We start from the raw sequence: 21,371 nt of genomic DNA on the forward strand, positions 1-21,371 counted from the left end.
AAGTATTACAGTGCAGGGAAAGTCCTGAGGCATGGAAGACATGGTGGGTAAATCCCAAATGCAATTTGGCTAAAGATAGATGAGATGAAGTGGACACTGATGTGGGATTAGGTGGGGAAGCAGGTGGAAACCAACATAAGAAGATGAGGCCGCAAAGGCAAGGAGAGACCAGATGGGTAGGGACTTGTATGGCATAATAGGGTTTTGGATTATCCTGAATGTAACAGGAAGCCATGAAGAATGTAATGCAGGGAAGTAATAGAGGGAATTCTGCATTAAAAAAAACACTTTGGAGAATAGATAGAAGGAGGGTAGAACGGCTCCTTTCTTTGTTCCTTAGCTACAGTACCTGTAAAAGAACTCTAACCTCCTCTACGAAGCTTTCCTTATAATTTTTGCCTGTAGAATTGACCTTCACTCATTTGTTCACCGAAGGAGCCCGTTGTCTATTCCTGTCATAGCACTTATGACGCTGTGCTGTGATCCTGACACATTCCAAGGACACATGAGGTATTGTCGAATGAATAATCATTTATTCATTCCTCTGAAGACAAGACTGTAGGCACTTTAAAGTCAAGGAGACAAAACGTAAGAGACTTAATTCTAGGAAACAAACTGAGGGTTGCTGGAGAGGAGGGGCGTCGGGGAATGGAATAACTGGGTAATGGGCATCAGTGAGGGCACAGGATATGATGACACTGGGTGTTATCTACAACTGATGAATCACTGACTGCTACCTCTGAAACTAATACTACACTGTATGTTAATTAATTGAATTTAAATAAAATAAATTAAAAAAATAAAGTTAAGAAAGTCATTAAGCGCCTAGTTTCAGGCTGATTGGAAGCTAGACATTTAGGCAGGGGAGGATGGTCTTTTTATCCTTTGTTGTGGAGAGACAGTTTATCTAGTTTTTAGATATTTTTCAGAAGTGACTAATCCATATGTAGCTGTTGATTTGATGTGTCTGTGGGAGGAGGAGTTCAAGATCTTCCTAGGCCACCATTTTGTGGAAGACCATTAAGGCATTATTTATATGTTTATATATTTATATACTTATATAGATATCATATTATATATCTATATAAATATAATATATTTATATATTTAAATATAATATATTATATATTATTATAAATTTATTTAGTTTTATTTATTTATTATTTATAAATACTATATAAATATATATTTATATGATATATAATAATATATAATATATAATGATATATTTATATAAGTTTATATATATATAAGTATACATATTTATATTATGGGAATAGTTTGTCACTTTCCATTCTGTTGTTGTTAGAAATGAACATTCATTCAAACCTATTATATACTAAGAATTTTTTCTTTTCTGTCAACATGTGTACTGATTTCAAGTTTGTATCCTATTAGTAATTTACAGGGAACACATTTCATAGTAGAAATTGATTTTGAATGGTTGTTCAGGAGAAACATTTTACTCAGAGCAGCATTTAGCCTAGTTACTTTGCAGTCTGATGACTATTAAAAGAATTCCATTATCTCTTTGTTACTTATTATTCTCTCAGGCTAAGCTAATGGTTTAAATTCATATTAATTCTTAATACTTTTAAATTTTTATCTCAAAAGTCCTTGATGCTTATTGCCTAATTAAACAAACTGATTTTCTCTCCCAGAAATGCTTATATCTAAGTGTCAGGTGCTTATAGTCTTAAGGAGTTTTACACAGAAAATGTCTTATTACATACACATTTTTCCCTCAAATTTGTTTGCTCTCCACTAGAGCAGTTTTTGGGAAGCACATTTGTCTCCTCTATGTATCTTCCCTATAGTCAAACCCAAATGAGTTACAGTTGAGTACAGTAGTCCTAAGTTTCTCAAAGTGTGTTAAGACCAGTAGATGCAAACTCAAGAGAGGAGTTTTATATTTTATGTATTGAATTCTGGGCATTTTTATATATTTTCTGATTCTGGAGAGTTGATTTTTATACTGTTTGTTTTCTTCCACTAGTTTACTAGAATTTCATTAGATTTATAAAGCTTGTTGATAATTATAATGCAACCCCTAAACAAACCCCTTGACAACTGAGAATGTCAAAAGTTCCAGAGCTAGGCAGTGTTAACCTTAAAATTAGAACTTTCTTTATCAGCAAAAATTTGGGAGTAGCAAAGAATTGCAATTGAGGACATGCAAGCTATAGCAAACCACAGGCAAGTCAAACAGAGGAAAGGAATGTTATTTTATGGAGAAGGAGGAAGTTGGAAGGGGTGGTTTTGAATAGAAGTCCATTGGAGAAAATTAAGCATTCAAGCTGATGATAGTTTCTCATTGACTGGCTTGCAGGGGTGATCAATTCCTCATAGGAGACACAATGCCCTATTGAGACCTGTAGTTAATGATTCTTTCCTGGTGATAATTCTGCTGGAGTCTGTAATTGACAATCTTATTATTTGACATTTGAGTCATATGGTTTCCCTTTCTGTGTTCCTCTTTCTGACCCCTCAAATCCATTTTAGTGAGGTTTCTTTTATCAGTTTTCATAGGGGATAACTATAGTGTGGTGGTTATGGATCTCTGAAAAGATATACCAGTTCAGACTCCTCTTTGTCCAGTATTTCTTCCCCAAATGCATGCTACATTAGAAAACCTTCCCTTTCTTGAACTAGATCTTATGCTCGTTATTTTAAAAAGGTAAGACATTAACTGGTGTGCTGCAGAGGATCTTAGAAATTTGTACTTTACGAGTCAGTAAGATTTTTAAAGAATCAAAGGACTGACAAATGTTGCCAATGTTTCATTTTCTCTGTTGAGGCCATTGAGAAACAAAAGAAATGCTCATGCCCCATTACATTATCATCATTTCATGGAAGGAAATTTTAACATCCGAAAGAATGATGGCTAGGGCTTTTACTGTTATGCTAGTAATGGCAACCATAATATAAAACAGAGGACTAAAGCCATCAAAATATCCAACATTTTCTATAGCAAGCTATATACAAAAGTGGTCAGGCAACTCCTTGTGGAAGTAGCAGGTGGGTTCTGATACCTACCATTACTCCAGCAACTTCCCAGTGCCCATATAATCACTCTGGATGGGGAGAGGATGGATGTGGAGAGGTTTGGGAGGAGCGAGTTATTGGCCTACTGGAGATGAAAAACTACTTGTAGAGATCAGGGGTATCTTTCACAAAAGGAGGGCTAGCTTCTGTATCTCGTAGATTCTAATTAGGAAAGCAAAAGTGATTTAATGCAAGAAATTGCTTATGCAAGTATGGAATGATGAAAGTGAAAAGAGGTCAGCCACGTAATCCAAAGAATGGTAAAGTGGCTTCCATTCCTAGGGAAGTAGGGGAGATGGTGTTATGAGATCTAGGTATACACAAGAGGGTTTCCTACCATAGGAGCTGGAACCACCAAGGGGCTGCTCTGAAGCTAGTAGCAGATGTTCGATGGGGTATTGTATGGGTGGTTCTGAATCTGCTAGAAGGGAGTGCCAAAGTTGTCTGTACTCTTGGATGCAGGAAGAGAGTCCCTTTTCTCTAACTCTCTTCCAGCTTCCTACTAGTGATTCCCACTGTCAGCACCTAAAAGAAGCTAGTTAGGAAGAGAACCTTTAAATGTAGTTTGCAATGTCTCTGCCCCAGCACCACAGATCAGTAGAATGATTGGCTTGGGGCTGAAAGATATTAATAAGTTACTGACATAGTATCGCATTTCTCCATTGATCACTTATGCAGAATACTTTCTGATCTGCTCTTTGTGACTTCTTGAGCAAGGGAGAAAGAGTAATGGAGAGGGAGATAGCAGGACAGAGGAAAGAGATAATGGCAAAACACCCTATACTCTCACTATTCGGTGTGACAAGGATGCTGGAGCTTATTCTGGATCAAGTGCATTGTGGCCTGAGCCATTTTATCAGTACTTCAATCAAGAGAGTGAACTATTGCCCAAGAAGGTCATACCAACAAGAGTTTCAACAGAAATTAATGGGGATGGGAGCTGAGGAGTCTAGAACATTTATTTTCCCAATGGGGAATCTCCTACTTACCCCTAAGAATAAAATGAGCATTTGGACACCCCTTAGAGAGGGCATCAATATATAATGCCTTTTGTTGGAAAAACAGTGGCACTCAGTAGAGCCACAATTAAATGTCCAGTTGAGTAAAAAGGCTTTTCTCCTTTTCATTAATTCTTCTTCTCTGCTGTAATGTGGGAAGAACTAGAACCTGAAGAGGAAGGAAGGAAGAGGACTAAAAGAGTAGACCAGTCCCTCTTTCCACTCGAAGTCCTAGACACTGGCCACTGAGTGGTCCCACAGAGCCTGGCCATTGAGCTAGGAAAAGAGAAGGAGATGTGATTTAAAGCAATTATAAGTTGCAGTAAGGGACTCAGCCTTGAACTGTTGTTAAAGAAGAGAAAATGGACTTGATGTTGCAGATGGAAACCAGTTACTGGAAAAAAATTTAAACTATTACATATCTGTGCCCTACTGAGTTCAGATTCTTCAGTAAATCAATTACACAGAAGTCAAAAATCAAACTTTTTGGAAATCATCTCAGAATAAAGGGTAATCTTTAAGCTGGGAAAAAAAAAAGCTTTCTTAAAAACTCAAAAATATTACTCTTGTTTTTCTCAGTTCTTCATGGCTTGATCTAGGAGGTATCCATGATGCAGGATTTTAGAATGTTTATTATTAGTCATCGAAATTTCTATCAGCCCAGGATTACTAGTATTGATAGCTATAACCTGTCAAAAGAGAAACTCATACTGGTGCTATAGCAGCCAGAGTCCTTTCCCTCATTTTAGTTTTAAAATCTCTGTGGAGGAAAGAGAAAGAAGGGAAGGTGAAATTAATGAAGAATACTGTAGTCTTTGAACACAAGAGAATGTTATGAAAGAGTAATGTAAGCTTAAAAGCATCTTTTAGGTGGTGAAATATAGAACCATAGGAAAATGATTAAAATATGCCAGAAATGGAATTTATAGTCCTCATACTCACTCATCACCTTAGAAATTCTTAGGAATATTTTGCTTTAATGAAACATACCATGTTCTATCTATTGAGAGGCAAATTTTGCTAATGGAAGGATAATCTCAGATTAAGAGAACTTGATCTCTTCTCTTGTCTCCATTTTCTTTAAATTTGAGGCACTTAAAGACTTCAGTATCTTTTAAAAAGTGTTTCTTTTTGTCCTCACCTGATTAGGGAGGAAGATTCCAGAAAACTAATCAACTTAACTTGTATTTCCAAAATCAGAAAATGAAGTAAAAATCACTTCATTCACTACTGCCTTGAAAAGATGTGAATAAGACTCAATCAGCTGCACAGTGATGGGTTAAGAGGCTTTGCTTTAGAATCAGAATGTTCTGGTCTGAACCAGCGAAGAGTGTGACGTTGGGCATTTTTCATTACTGTTCTAAGACTTGATTTCCTCATCTGTCATTATTATCGTGCCCACCTCCTTTGGTTGGCTGTTTGGTATTGGAAATCATGTATGCATAGTGCCTAAACTGGCATAACTTCTCAATCTATGTTAGCCTAAATGAAAGGCAGCTGACATTAACAATCAGCAATAAAATGGTTTGTTCAACCCCTGTTCGTTAATAGAGCAGGGAGTAGGTTGTACTCTCAAAGGGGTGAAAGAGAGGTACTATTTAGTGAAGGTACTATTTACAAGAGATTTGGTCAGGATTGAAGATAAGCAGAAAGGCATGAAGAGGTACCACAAGGCTAGCCACGGTCCTACGTCTGAAGGGTCAGTGGAGACACTAGTTAATGGAACCTAGGGATGTGCAAAGACAGGTGCTTGCAGAGCTGTGACCTAGAGTAGAAAACTTTAGCCATTGCTACACCATGGCCAAAAGAGAAGGACCTCTCTTTCCTCTTGCCCTCTGGTCTACTGCCTCTGTTTCCCATTGGCTGAACACACCCAGGAGCCAGAGGGCTAGAAAACCTGTGGACTATGTCCAGGATGGAAAAGGTAGAGGGGAGGATCTCTTTGGAAAATGAGGGATATCCAGAAAATATCTCGCCTCTATTTTTTTCCTGTGTTATATAACAGATGTTGTGTTTTATTTCTGAATATAAAGTAAAAATATTTTTAATATATAACACTTGGAAAACTGCCTTGTAACTTGAGATCCTGCTTTTGCCTAGCCAGGACATGATCTTAGTTAAAGGCACATAAATTTATCCCATAAACTCTCACACTCAAAGTGTCATAAGATAGAAGTTTATTTCCATGGCTCAGACCTCTTAAAAGTATTCTTGCTTGCCAGAAGATCTACTGATGTTAGCTGGAACATTTTGTCTTTCTGCCTAAATTTCCTAAGCATAGCATCTTTCTGCCTGTATCATACCCTTAGTGTATTAAGTTCCATTCCATATTTTTGCATACCACGTTGTTCATCATTATTTCCACTAAACAAACCCCAATTATTTAAGGCTAAAAAGAAACCTCATTTCCTTCTTAAGCTTCCCTGACACCCAGCACCAACTAGTTCTTTATTTCAAAGAAAAGTTTTATCTATACATAAGATTTTAGCATTTAATTATATTCTTTGATTTACTAATTTTACAAATATTTTTGAGCAGTTACTATCTACCAAGTACATAGTTAGTATGTGTAAGTTTTTCCTTCCAAAATTCTCAAGGGCCATATTTGCCTTGAGCTTAATTTTTAAAAATATATTTTTATTTATGTTTGAGTATAGTTGACACAATGTGATATTATTTTCAGGTGTACAGCATAGTGATTCAACTTCTGTTTATGTTATGCTCTCTCATTGTAAGTATAGCTACCATTTGTTACCATTAATGCTATTATAATATCATTGACTATATTCTTAATGCTGTGCCTTTTAGTCCCATAACTTATTCATTCCATAACGAAATCCTATATCTCCACTTCCCTTCACCCATTTTCCCCACTCCTGCACCCTCCTTCCCTCTAGCAACATTGGTTTTTTTCCTCTGTGTCTATAGATCTGATTTTGCTTTTTGTTTATTTATTCATTTGTCTTTTTTTTTTTAGATACCACATATGAGTGAAATCATATAGCATTTGACTTTCTCAGTCTGACTTATTCTACTTAGCATCATACCTTCCCATGTCCACCCATGTTGTCACAAATGGAAAGAGCTCACTCCTTTTTTAATGGCAGCATAATATTCCATCATCTATGTGTACCACATCTTCCTTACCCATTTGTCTATGGGTGGACTCCATGTTTATTGCAGCATTAGTTACAATAGCCAAGACACGAAGCAACCTAAGTATGCATTGAGCTTCATTTGGCTCTTATCATACTTGGTGTAAGTCTAAGAAGGTATATTTAAAATCTTTATTTCTATTAGGGAAACTTGATCATTGTCCCTCCCTGCTGAAGATAGCTTAGAGATTTCTATTTCAGTTTCTGTGTTTTATTCTGGTTTTGTGTCTGTGTGTGTGTGTGTGTGTGCGTGCGTGCAATTCCTACCAAGCAAAATTGATGTAAGATAAAAAGTAGATATTGCTTCGTAGAGTTTTCTTACTAATTTAGTATGTGAAGCCATTTATTAGAGATCGCTTTGGTGTTCTTTTTTTTTTTCCTGACCCACATTCTATTAATTATGATTTTTTGAAATTGACTGTAAATAACATTCGCGTTGTGATAGTCCTTCCTCCCTCCCTTCCTTCCTTCCTTCCTGAGAGAGATAGAAAGAAAGAGTATGAGTGGCGGCAGAGGGAGAGTGAGAGAATCTCAAGCAGGCTCCACGCTCAGCATGGAACCTGACATAGGACTTCATTTCATGACCCTGAGACTGTGACCTGATTCAAAATCAACAGTTGGACACTTAACTGAGCCATCCAGGTGCCCCACATCTTGATAGTACTGATGCTAAATTTACCAGTTACATGATGTGATATAATGCTGCATGTATTTTATTAACTGTGCAAATTCATTTGGTGCTTTCCTAATAGATATTTAAGAGACCACATAGTTTATCGTCTAGCTACGGCCTAAGACTTAAGTGCTAGGCTGTCACTGTTTCTTAGTTTCTTCACCCAGGATAAACAGTTATCATTTACCTCACAAAAAGATGGCCCACCAAATATATGATGCATTAAGTTTTATAACAATATAATAACTTAAAAAATAAGTTAAATTCTTATGTATTTTGTGGGTCCTTATTTTATATAAATTAATACATATTATATATAATTAATAACATGTATTAATAATATATATTAACAATACATGCTAATATGTTATATGTAATATATAATAATATAATATGTAATGAAATATATAAAATATATATGAAATCAGTTTTTGGGTTATAAAATAATATATCACAAAAAATCTGGAAAATATGGAAGAGAGAGAAAAACCTCTTATAGAACCCTTACATGATGTCCACTATCATCATTTACATAGCTTCTTTAGTATTTTTCCATGCTTTTATTTACACAGCTTCTTTAGTATTTTTCCATGCTTTTATTTTTACAGAATTAAAATCATTGGGTATATCTAATTCTGTATCCTGAATGTAAAACTTTAATTTTGAATCTTGCTTTTTAAAAACAAAACAAAACAAAACAAAACAAAAAACTTAGGAGCATGCCCCCCCTTTTTTTTCCAGATTCTACTTTACAGAAGCTCTCAATATTGAAGATCCCTATGTAATAAAATGTTATTTGTCTACTTTTGTTAGGTGTCAAAGGGACCTTTGAGTAAAAGCTCTGGAAGTTTGGCTACTCCTATTTGGTCAGCATTAGAAAAGTTCAATCATTCCTTGGTGTATGCTGAGAAAATGCTTTTCCTTGGCATATTGAATCAAACTCCTGAAAAACCTATGGGATTCTCTCCCTAGAACACACAGAGGCAAAGTTCCTCCCTCCCCCACTCTCTTACCCACTCTATCAGTTCTGCTGCCAACTCCTGCATAATATAGTCAAATTATGTGTTAGAAATTCAACCCTGGTTTCCTGGGTGATGGTACAATGCCACTACTTAGTATTCCTAGTCACATAGCTACAATTCCATCACGCTCTTAATCTATATATATCTTCATGTTCGAGAAGCAGACTTTTTGAATCAGGCATGTATTAAGAGTTTAAACATATAGAGTGAGAAAACATAGGACCTTCTTGAGTTCAGCAATGATGCAGGACATTTTTTTAACCAAGATTTTGAGAAACGACCATATGGACTAACACGTTTTAGATTCAGGGATTTCTATAGTATATCTTTTCCAGTTTGCTTCTGCAAGCAGAATATTTTATGTTCTCTCATAGACTATTGGATGCCTAAACTATGAATTTGTACCTTTTTAAAAAGCTTGGGTTTTCAAAACAAGAGATGAGTTTTTCTCTGTGGAGTTGCACAACCAAGATGTACCCTTAAATTTTGATGGTAGTATTGAGCTTCCAATGATCCACACAAAAATGTCATGAATTGCAGTGTTTCTTCTTCAAAATGGGGAGGTTTGTGTGATTTAGACCAGGGAATTCTAGCTCTTTTTAATTAAAATTATCTTTAATAAGTATTTAACTATGTGCTTATACAAATAAGAGATTTAAAGTGATGGTAAATTTGAAATTAAGGGTTTTTTGGTGATGTATATTTTCTGTATTGGTTTTTTTTTTTTTTTTTTTTTGGACCATAATATCAAAGCCCTGTGTTCCTTAAATTTAAATCTGCCATATTTTAAATGTTCTACCTTGGTCCAATTATTTTTCTGATCATTTATTCCCACATTAGGAAAAAAATGGAAATAATCTCACAGACTACTATGTAGATGAAATTCTGTATAAAAAAAATATAAAGCCCTTCAGAAATATGTATTACTTCTATATTTTTAATGATTACGGATTATTTGGGAGCCAAAGTGTCACCCTCTTATTCTTTTCTCTCCTCCTGAGTAGCTTTGCACTAATTTCTTTGAGTTTTTTGTATCGTGCAAACCTCTTTTCTCACATATCAGATTGAACTGTCTTAGGAAATTGTGGTATTTACTTATATGTGTACACTGTGTACATTCAAATGTTAGTCTGGAGAATACAAAGAAACCATGTATTTATATTCAGCTAAGGATACTGAGCTCTTTTTTGTGTATGTGTCTCTTTTTTTCCCCCCCATAGATCTTAAAAATCAGCAGCAGAACTGTGCTGAGCAACAGACATCCTAAGAGGGGATATCTTTCACCTCTATAATGAAGAAAAGCAGGAGTGTCATGGCAGTGACAGCTGATGATGTAAGTTCCAAAAATCAGAGTTGCTCGATTCTATCCACTTTCTGTCTGCTCCATGGAGAAGTTGCTTCATAATTTTATCCAAAGGGTGGGCAGGGTTGTTGAACACCACCACGTTGTCACTAGTTGTTTTAGTGACCCAGGCATTGCCAGCACCTGGCCCCATATTTCTGCATGGTAGACTGCAGGAACACTGTCTTCTCTGCCCTGGGAGAGGGCTCAGGTTGAAGTTCATGATCTCATTCCCCAACCCCCCAATCTCTCTCCAGTGGATGCTCACATTCTAGCTCTTAGAAACTTCTCTTTCTATACTGCCTGCCTTATCAGTTCCCCTTTCTTCCCTGTCTTCACCCAGGGACAGCTAATCCTCGAGAGTCACCTCATATAGTGGGATCTTTGACAACTGCTCGTACAAAGCTTGTGATATACACGTCCTGTAGGTCTTGGCTACTCAAGGGTGATCCTTAGGGCGCCAGCATTAGCTTCGCCTCGGTGTTTATTAGAAATGCAGAATCTTAGGCTACATCTTAATCCTACAAATCAGACTGCATTATAACAAGAGCCCAGGGTGGCTTGATACATGCATTCTTTTAGAAACTCTGAGCCAGGTCATTTGAAGAAGTCTGTAAACTCACCATCTCCTAGCTTCGTATCTTGCACAGCTGAGATTAATTATCTCCTTTGCTTTCAGTTGACCAGTCCCCCATTAGTGTGTCTTTAATTGTCCAGTTTTTACTCAGTTTCTGTTTGTAATTGAACTAAAAATCCTATGCCACCAATCTGATGTGCGGGAGGGAGGGAGGGAGGAAAAAGAAGTAATTTTCCTTGCTTTCTGTGATAACTCATCTTGTTGTTAAGCTCCTGGTTCCGCAGATGGGGAGAAGCTGGGAGGAACTTGAACTTGCCAATTAATGTAAAATTCTGCCTTTTGGGTAAATGCTCTGTCTTTCAGGATTTCTCCCAGTTCTTACTCCTTCCCTCTAGTTACATGGCATTAGTTGAAAGGACTTAACATTAATTAACATTATTGTAATAGATGTGTGGTATTGTCCTTATCTTGTATTGTCCCCTTTCCACTAGCATCTCCTATTGTTCAGTGGAAGAACAGCTCATTTCCCCCAGATCTTTGGTTGTCTAGTCTCTGTCCTTGTTCTAGTGCTGCTTCGGCATGTCACAGTACCGGGTCTGCCTGCTGTCACTGTGAGCAGTGCACCTTCTGACTGTGCTGTGAGTTTGACCTTCTCTCCCACTGCCTGGACTCTTCACCTGACCTTTCAGTGGGGGATTCTGGTTGCTTTTGCTTTCTGTCTAGTCCTTACCTTTGGTCTGCTCACTGCAAGGATTTCTGGTCCCTTTGCCTCATGCTGAAACAGATCTCTTAGCAGGAAAGCTGAGGCTAAATCTCAGGTTCTTTCTGTGTCCCTGTAGGTGCTTGTGGGAACTTCTTGGAGTCACAAGTCCAGAGAGAGACTCAGCTATGCTATGAGGCTCTTGACCTGCAAAACACATCCCTTTGCCATCACCATTTCTACTCTTGATTAGTTTTCTAGTCTTATCACCTGTGACATTTCCTTTCTTTCTTTTCCCCTTCTCTACTCCCTGACCACAAGGAAACTTCCCTTAACTCACACTCTTGAGTTCTCAGTACCCATGGTAAAAAGAGATGTTCATGTTTCCATGTTCTGCTCTGGACATCTAAAGGGAAATTTCTGTAATTTAGAAATCATTTTTCTTTAAAAAAAGGAAAAAAAAAACCCTTGGGATTGTCTCTTAATACTATCTATATAGTGTGTGCCACAGATTCTATTTTTTTTTTTTTTGGAAGAATAAGCAACACATTCTATCTATAAAAGATGGACACTGATTCTTTCTTTTTCATTGGATCCTTATCATAATAATCCTGATCTTCCCATAAGACAATTTGTTATCACAATCAAGGAACAAGAGATAGGGATCATTGCATATAAGAAAGAATGTGAAAAAAGAAAACCCCATTTGAAGACTATTAAAACTACCAGAGTGGATAATTGTTACCTAGATTTGCCCTGTCCAACATGATTACCATTAGGCTCCTGTGACTCTCAAGCACCCATCTGAATGGAGATGTGTTCTAAGTGTAAAAATAGATCTTGGATTGTGAATATATAGTAGTACAAAGAGAAAATGTAAAGTATATTATTAAAAATTTTTGATATAGATTACATTTTGAAATAATAATATTTTGGATATGCTAGTGTAAGTAAAATATACTATTAAAAGTAATTTTACTTGTCTGTACCTTTAAATAATGTAACATGTCAACTATACTCGTATTTTTTAAAAAGTGATTTCACCTGACCCTTCTTTACTTTTTTAATGTGGCTATGAGAAAATTTGAAATTTCATTTAGTACCTTTGGCTCCCCTTTGTGGCTTGCACTTTATTTCTAGTAGAGAGTGATGACCCAGAACTTTTCCCAGTGCACCTTGACTCATCAAGTGCAGTGTGGAAACTTATACTTACTGTTAGACACACTATCTCCTCCCTCACAACAAGAACAACTTAGCAGATTTTACAGTTTATATACCACACTCTCGAAGTAAGTTTTCACCCTTAAGTCAGGAGGATTTTATCATATTTCCATTTATTTTAATGCAGCACACATTTATTTAGTGATTTAAATATTCATTTAATATTAATTTAGCACCTGTTATCTTCCAAACACTGGTTAGGTTCTAGAGATTCAATAGATAGTGTTCGTGTCCCTTTGAAGCTTAGATTCCAGAGGGGAGGGGAAAGAACACATAGCTAGATTATAAAATGATCCCAAGTATGATAAGGTCCGTACAGAAAAATGAAGTTGGTCAGCAGGTAAAGAATGGTTTGATAGTGAGAATAGAGTGTTTAGGGAGGGATAACGTGAGGAGGTGGCATACAGACAGAGAGGACATATGCGTAGTGAGGGAGTGAGGCCTCTGAAGAGGGAAGAGACCTCATTCCTTCCTTCCTTCTTCCTTCCTTCCTTCCTTCTTTCTTTCAGAGAAGAGCATTCTGGCAAAGGGAATGACATATGCAAAGACACTATGTTTAGCTTTGTCAGAATAAGCAAATGGCTAACTGTGACCACTGTGTTTGCATACAGTTATTTGCAGTACACAAATACCTTCAATAGGAGACTTAATGTGATGCATGACATAGGCACAGTATGCATTAAGTACTTTGCCTTAGGGAACTAAGTCCCAGAATTGAGGGGCAAATTCAGCACTATTCAGGTACTGAACACAAGCAATTAATTATGACTATGTAGGGATTACAGAATAACTTAAAGAGGTGGGACTTGCTGGGTTGGGGAGGAATTGAGAAGGAGAAAATGGCTAAAGAGAGTAGGAAAGAAGGACCAGGAAATATGTGTGTGGGTGACATACACACACAGAAAGAGAGAGGGGCTGATTTTATATATAAAATACATTATTTACCTCTGGGCAACTACTCATAACTGAAGGTGATTGCCTGTGATAAAACTGAGTTTTCCAAAGACAACATTACTTTTGTTATTGTCTCATCGAACATTGTGACATTTAATCTTTATAGAGTCCCTGAGTGTCACTTGATGCTTTCCATAATTTCCATCTCCAGTTTTATAAGGTTTGAAGAGCCTGTGGTCCAGATTGAGTTGTACCCAATAGACACACTAGAAGTCCTTGGAAATACCCAATCCCATTTCCCCACTAGGAGTTTAATCAGAAGAGTCGGAGCCAACTCCAAAAATCACTGGGAGAGACTTAACAAAGGCAAAATAAAGCAACAGCCACAAATCTGAAACTACTTAGGTACTCTTATACCTCAGCTGTGCATTTCAGTGGTCCTAACTGAGTCAGTTTTGATATGGGGCTAGGACTGAGTCCCTCTGGTATCCCCTGACCTTCCTCCCTTCAGACTCTTTCCACTTAGATGGAGGGTTTCACACTAGCTTCTCCTTTGTGATAAACTTCTGGAATTATATTGGCAAACATAACAATTTTTAAACAAACAGCTTTCCAGGAGCATGAGGACAATCCCAAACTGGGTCGTATCCCTCAGGATTATAGAGATATAGAGTGAATTTGGGGTGGCAGGATATATATTTTAAAATTTGTGATTTCTAGAAGTAGCATTCAAATTAATGTTCCTTTTCTCCAGATCTTTGATCTGGTGAGCGGTGTAGTCAGCCAGGATCATGCTAGTTAAAATAGGAATATAAGTCTAAGCTCTCAAATTCAGTAATTGAGAACTGAGTGAATTAGGTTGGTCCCTTGAGAATGTTAGCAATTTTGGGGGGAGAGCTATATAGATTATGAGTATGACTGAGAGAGCCTGAGGTAATTATGAATAACTCTACATGGGTTAATGAGTATTTGTAAAACAATATTAATGTTCCCAGTGTTTAACTTAATTTCTAGAAAGCCACTCCATTATGTTCTTTTGTGGCAATGCACTTTCACGGTGTCTTTTAAAACGAATTCTTTCAATTCAAAGAATGACTTCAAATTTGTTAATTCAAGCCTCTTGGCAAGTCAGTGTGGGAGATAGTTTGTGGTAGGTGTGATTTTGTTACTTTTCAAATAGCAAATACCAAATAAGCACCCATTTAGTTCCTCTACTACAGTTAAACCTTTTTGATAATACTTCTTTTTTCTAAAAGAGAAAAATATCCAAAAACTTTATTAAGGAGACTATAGTGGTTAGTGGTTTTGCTAAATGATATCCTTATTTCTATTCTCTGGTATCAAGTCTGTTGCATAGCAGGTGAACTTTATACTTAGGATTTGCTTTCTAGATAATCAGTACTTTCTTTACATGAATATTTGGAAGTAGTTTGACTTATAATCATGAGTTCTGGCTTTCAGTTTGTTTTTGAATTTCTTCCGGAAGACTTTGTATATTCTGTTTGATTAACTTGTCTTTACGTCTTTTTTCTCAAAAGACTTACATATATTGAACTTTCCCCTCAGCTTCTTATTTGTAAAACACACACACACACACACACACACACACACACACGCTCTAAGTGCTAGGCCTACAGCAGATTTAAAATGATAACCAGTTAGTAAATATTGAAACACTGGACACATTCCAGAATGTTTTAACCTAACTCTGGAAATTACAGATTGTTTTGTCTTGTTATTGAATTGTCATCCTACTAAATTTCAGATGAATGGTATTCTTGTCAAGCCCAAGGTAATGTGACGATATCCCATTTCAGGTAGGAAGATTGGGGCCCCTGAAAATTGTCAGGCCTATTCATGCCCATATTTCCTTCATCAAAATGTGGTCTTGTGTGAATCAGATAAGTATAAATCACTAGAATATAGGTTTCTGTGTGAATAGATACTGGGCTTCCTTTTGCTGTTGTATCCTTAAGTAGCACAGAGCAAAACTATCATAGATTTGTTGCACAGAGCCAGCTAGAGCCTGAAACTTAAGTTGATTGTTCTTGCATGAACTAGGGTAGGGATGGATGGAGTGGGAGACAGAGAACTTTAGTTTGTTTAAACCTTCGGAGGTCTAGTCCCAGGTTCTCCTAAGTCTTTTCTGAGACTAGCAGGAAGGACCAGTATTTTTAGGGCCACAGAATGAATTTCAGGTGAGACACAGTGGCCTGGGGATAGGACTTCCATTATTCGGGGTTAGATAAGAATAGAGAGTGACAGTTACATCTTTTGAACTCCATGTTGCTCTCCATGGGTATTTGCTGTGCTATGACATTTTCTATCTTTGAACTTATAGAAATGGTACCCAGGCCATGTCTCATTTGGGCCTCTCACTCCCAGCACTACCAAGAACCACAGTCATTAGGAGATTTAGGAGAAATGAATAACTCTTACCAGTGTTTATACTACAATGTCTTTATCTTCTCACAAGTATTTCGTTTTTGTCAGCATTAGGGATGTACTGAACACATGTAGCTCAGTTCAGGGCTGGATAAAGTGTGCTCTTCTTTTTCTGAGCTCTTACATAATTTTACCAAAAAAAAAAAAAAAAGCAAAGGAAGAAAAAGAAACTTCAACTCTGAGAAGATCTTTCATGGAAACAGGGATATTCAATTATCCATTATTATCAACATCTTTCTGTCCTAAGATAAAAATATTTTTACCTTAAAACACTCAGCAAGAAAGTATATACCTTAGCTAATATAGTTTTTCCCCATGTTTCAGAATGAAAACATTGATTTTCCAAATATATGTTCAATTATAAGCTTTCATTTTAGCAAGTTAAAAAAAAAAGAGAGAGAAAGAAGGGGAAAAAAAGAAAGAAAAACAAGTTAAAAAAAGAGAATGAAGCTAGAAAGCCCTCTAACCCACATGCTGTAACTGGTAACCTGTAATGGGGACCCTGAAAATCACCAAGAATTCTGAAATCTCAGAATTAACCACCCCGCCCACTTCTTGTCTTTTCTCAAGGTTTTGACGTCAATATTAGATTCTGGTTGTAAGATCATGAATCTGGACTTTATGATGGATAACTTGATTATTTGGATTTTTATTTCACATCATCTGAAACATTTGAATTTCATTCTCTTTTTCTTTTCTCCCCCACCCCCTGCTGTGGTTCCTCCAGAATGTTAAAGATTATTTGGAATGTAGCTTGAGTAAATCCTACAGTTCTTCGAGTAACACACTTGGGATTGACCTCTGGAGAGGGAGAAGGTGTTGCTCAGGAAACTTACAGTTACCACCACTGTCCCAAAGACAGAGTGAGAGAGCGCGGACTCCTGAGGGAGATGGCATTTCCAGACCGACCACGCTGCCTTTGACAACACTTCCAAGCATTGCTATTACAACTGTAAGCCAGGAGTGGTGAGTAGTTTTATAATTAAGTGTCAATTCTAAGTTTTACTTTCTGATTATTCCAACATAATTTCCTGTTACTCAAATGTTTGTTATTTGTGGACTAACTAAGGCTGTTAACATTTTGAGAATTTGTTTTCCTTTGGGTACAGTGGAGATACATTCAGCCTGATTAAGATTGGGAAGGAGCCCATTGTGGGGGGAATGAGATACATTTTTATTAAGGTCAAGGGAAAACAAAATGACTGCCTATGATCTTTTTTTTTTTTTTTTAAAGTAACCATTAGTGTGCATCAATATGTTTGCATTTAGAAAAGCACAATCTTAGGAAAGTACCTAAGGGAATTATATGTGTATATATGACAGAAGATATTCTTACTGCTCTGCTCCACATATAATTATTCCTAGCTTCTTCTTACTACAATACCACTTTACTAATCTCAGTTTGTGATTATGTATGAAATAAAACACTTTATTATAAATCAAAAGAGGAACGGAAATTATACTGTGAGAGACGCATGGACTGTTTTTGCCGAGTCTATACTTGTAAAAAGAGGCTATTTTAATCTAGGGTTGAGAAGTTAATCAAGTACATACAATCTCATAACTGTAGTTAAAATTGCACTGTGATACTACTTCAAATGTGTGTTTTATCATATATTTAATAATCAACGTTTTCTTTTTTTTTTTTTTCTCTACGTAATTTTCAAATATCTTCCACAAATGGCCTGCTTACCTAACATGGAGTTTTATCATTAAAATGAAAAATATTTTCTTTGTATTTTACACAATTTTAAATTGTAAAAATATGGTACCTTTTTTGTTTAAATCATTTATTAAGGAGAAGGACTAAATGTATTCACTCATTAAAATCTGATTTTTATGGTGTGCCATACATCCTTGCTACCTGCTGAGCTCTGCAGTGCTGATGAGTAGCCTAATATATACCCACTGAATAATGCAGGGCATTTTTTAGTTGGTGGTTTTCAAATACACTCAGCATTAGATCACCGAGACTCTAACTATTCTAATTATTGGCATGAAATGGTTCATCAGACAGTCTGGATGTGATAGAGAAGTGTGGTAACACATTGTAGGGAGAATGGGTTAAAAACCCGAGAAGCCCTGACTTCTCTTGAGCTGAATTAACATTAGAATAGTCATAGCCAATCACGGGGAACTAAAATGGGCATATCACTCCCAGATCGCTTACTCAGTTGCATAGCTTCTGTAATTAGTCTTGGTTATGCTTCTGCAGAATTGCAGATTTGGAGTTGTAAAGAATTCCACAGATTTATTTTTCAGCAAGTTGGCACTGGTACAGTTGTACCAGTTGTTACAATATTGAAATGCTTTCATACCAGTTGGTGAATGTATGCTTTCCTGAGTTCTCTGATTGCCCCTTGTACCATCCCAGACTCTTTCCCAGAAGTAAATTGCTCACAATCCAGCAACTAAAGAAGTGATGACTGGTATGGGGTTTGGCGGGGGCGGGGGGGGGGGTGTTCTGGTTTTGGCCGGTGTTGATAATATGCTCTTTAGAATAACAATCTGGATAAAATGTACCTTGCAAATTTTGAATTTATTTAACTCAAGGACACCTTGAGAGCTGTGGCAATTGTCCTTCCTATAGAAGTATCAGATCCCGACTGACTTTTGGGACCTGCTTATCTATCTTTCTCAGCTGGGGGTATTATTCTGTGCAGAGACAGTAATGGCACTCAGCTCATGGGTATTGTGAAGGTTAAATATAGTAATCTCTATAAGGTACCTATATTACTAAAAAGCACATGTCAAGTTATCAACAAATAGTTTCTCTTCTCTTGAACATTATCTGTTAAAGCCTTTCGAAAACTAGAAACCATGTCTCAAGTATCAGTGGCCTCATGCTGGGTGTCCATAGTTCAGATTGAAATGGAGGGTTTAGCCATTATCCAGAGAATTTATGTTGTGCCATTGGTAATACTACACGTTAGTAATTCATTCATAACATGTTTTTCACTTTAATTACCTGGATTCTTCTTAATATATGAAAGAGTATCAGTCATTGATTCTACATTTATTTTTAAATATAGGTAACTAAAAGCATTTCTATATATTCCTTAAAAATGCTGTCTCTGGAGTATTGATAGCTATAGACTGATAGAATTGCTGGCTGAGGAATCTGACTGAAAGACATTTGATTAGAAGTGGGGAAGTAGAGCTCCGACTGTCATTATTGCCATCAACTTGATGCAAGAAAACAGATGTAAAAGATACAGCCTATGACCATATGTGAGAAAGAATTATACTAACCACTTAAGAGTACTGAGAATATAGAATCAACCTCCTTGTCTAACCCAGGGGGGTGAGCAAACTTTCTGGGAAAGGCCAAAGAGTAAATATGTTCGGCTTTGTGGGCTTTGCAGTCTCTGTCCTGAATATTCAACCCTGCTGTGGTAATGTGAAAGTCGCTGTAGATAATGCATAATAAATAAATGTAGCTGTGTCCCAGGAACACTTTATTTACATATATAGGTAGTGGGCTAGATTTGGGGGGGCCAGTCAGTTTGGCAACTCCTGATCTAGTCTGAAAAATATCTCGGGGACGTGACTCCTGCTCCGATAATTGCTTTGACAGTGACAACTGGGTGAAACTGATCTTAAGTTCCTGGTTGGTGTGGTAAATGAGCCATAGGTATAGGGCTGTGTGCTAGAGATGAGGTTTTTTAAAGCTAGGGAAGGACTTTGAGTGAGTGCAATTGAAAGGTGGTGCCCAGTGTATAGAAGGATAAACAGAAAACCACTACTATAAATTTAGCCTTGTTTGGGGAGAGTCCGTTAATGACAGGAGCTGGCCATCATTGCATAGAATATAAGAAGAGTGATTTAAATTACCACAGAGAAAGAATGAGTTAGAAAGGACCTGTGTCTAGCTGGGTAGACATCCTTCCTTTTACTTATTGGGTAAGTTTCATTCTTCCACAGAAACCCAAATGAATAAACAGTGGAGAGATAGTATCTACTTTTTTAAGAATTGTGAAGACAATTAAAGATAATGTGTGCAATGCGTAGAACGTAGTAACCAGCGCTTGGTGATTATTTTGATGTTGTTCCATTATTATTGTTGATGTTATTGTTATATGTAGACTGAGCTGCCAGAATCATTCATTTTCTACTGTTGGGAATTCTGGGGAAACTTCGCCACCTGAGTTATTGGAAACAATTTGGAAATAGGATGATAAAAGAAGTCAGATATGTAAACAAGGTGCTATGTTAATTACTAATAAAGTTGATGTCAGAATATATAATCTATGTGTGTGTGGGCAAGTGTTCTTCTGAACACCAGAATTACACAGACTTACCACCCAGTAACAGGAGATGCTGGACCTGAGCAGCCTCACCTTCAGAGGGAGAACCTCACCCTGTAAAACTTGTAGCAGGGAAGATCTGTAGAAATCGTGCTCATGTGAGGAAGTAAAGGGGAAGGACTGAGTTGTGCTTGCCCATGTTTTCCTTCTGGGAACACCAACACAGAGTGAAGTATGCCCTCCCCCTGAGGAAGACTGAGCTAAAAGGAAGCTGGGACTGTTAAACTGGTGGCATTCCTAACACTTGGAAGGCACCTCAAAGAATGGGAAAAACATACTCTTCTTTGCCATTTCCCCAGTTGTATTCCTCTTCCTCTTAATTCTGGGGTCACATCAGGGATGTGACTGTTCTTTAGAGGGACAGAGCAGGAGAAGATCATTAGGACGGTGTGACTGCCATCTTTGTGAGCTTGTTTCTCCAATATCAATCGCTGCTTGCGCATGTAAAGATGAATCTGAAACTGAAGCTTCTTGCCCTTGTAAATTAAAGCTCAAGGAAGTTAAGGCCTCAGATTTATTCACCTCACCTTTTAAATGTTCTCACTTTATTAGGTGTTCTTCAGCTTTTTGTAGGGTGATGTCTTCTAACCAGCATCAGCCTAAGTCATGTTCCACTGTAAAGGCTGTAGTTTTCCTTGGTCCCATATAAGTTGAATTAGTCCAGTGCCATATCTCTAGTGTCATCACGTTTTAAATAGTTAAAGGACTTTATTAATTGCCACATTTATCAAAGTGATGTCACTACAGCCAGATTTAGGAAATAAGCCAATATTCAGTCTTGCAAGTCAAGAGTTAACTTTTTAATTTTAATCTTCCTCCATGGGGATCTTAGAATACTTTGCCTCCTAGCCAGCCTTCCCTGTTTACAGTTTGTTTTCATATATTTTAATTATCTCTATTTTTTTTAACCCCACAGTACACCCGCATTATTTTTGTATTTAGCCTTTGATTTAGATTTAGATGTTTAGCAGTATCTCTGTTTTTAGTTCCTT

The 21,371-nt window shown here is 37.0% G+C and overlaps 1 protein-coding gene across 1 annotated transcript in view; it reads left to right on the forward strand.

Moving 5' to 3' along the window:
• Nucleotides 1-10,128: 10,128 nt before the first annotated feature.
• The window catches only part of PDE4B (phosphodiesterase 4B), a 449,163-nt gene continuing 437,920 nt past the window's right edge, over nt 10,129-21,371 (forward strand). The window contains exons 1-2 of the mRNA XM_045064680.1: nt 10,129-10,226; nt 16,800-17,038. Of these exons, the coding sequence (XP_044920615.1) occupies nt 10,185-10,226; nt 16,800-17,038 (281 nt within the window). The 5' untranslated portion in view covers nt 10,129-10,184. The remainder of the gene's footprint in view (nt 10,227-16,799; nt 17,039-21,371) is intronic.

This window comes from Mustela putorius, unplaced genomic scaffold (genome assembly GCF_011764305.1).
Source record: "Mustela putorius furo isolate JIRA1106 unplaced genomic scaffold, ASM1176430v1.1 tig00003853_pilon_pilon_pilon, whole genome shotgun sequence".
Taxonomy (NCBI): domain Eukaryota; kingdom Metazoa; phylum Chordata; class Mammalia; order Carnivora; family Mustelidae; genus Mustela; species Mustela putorius.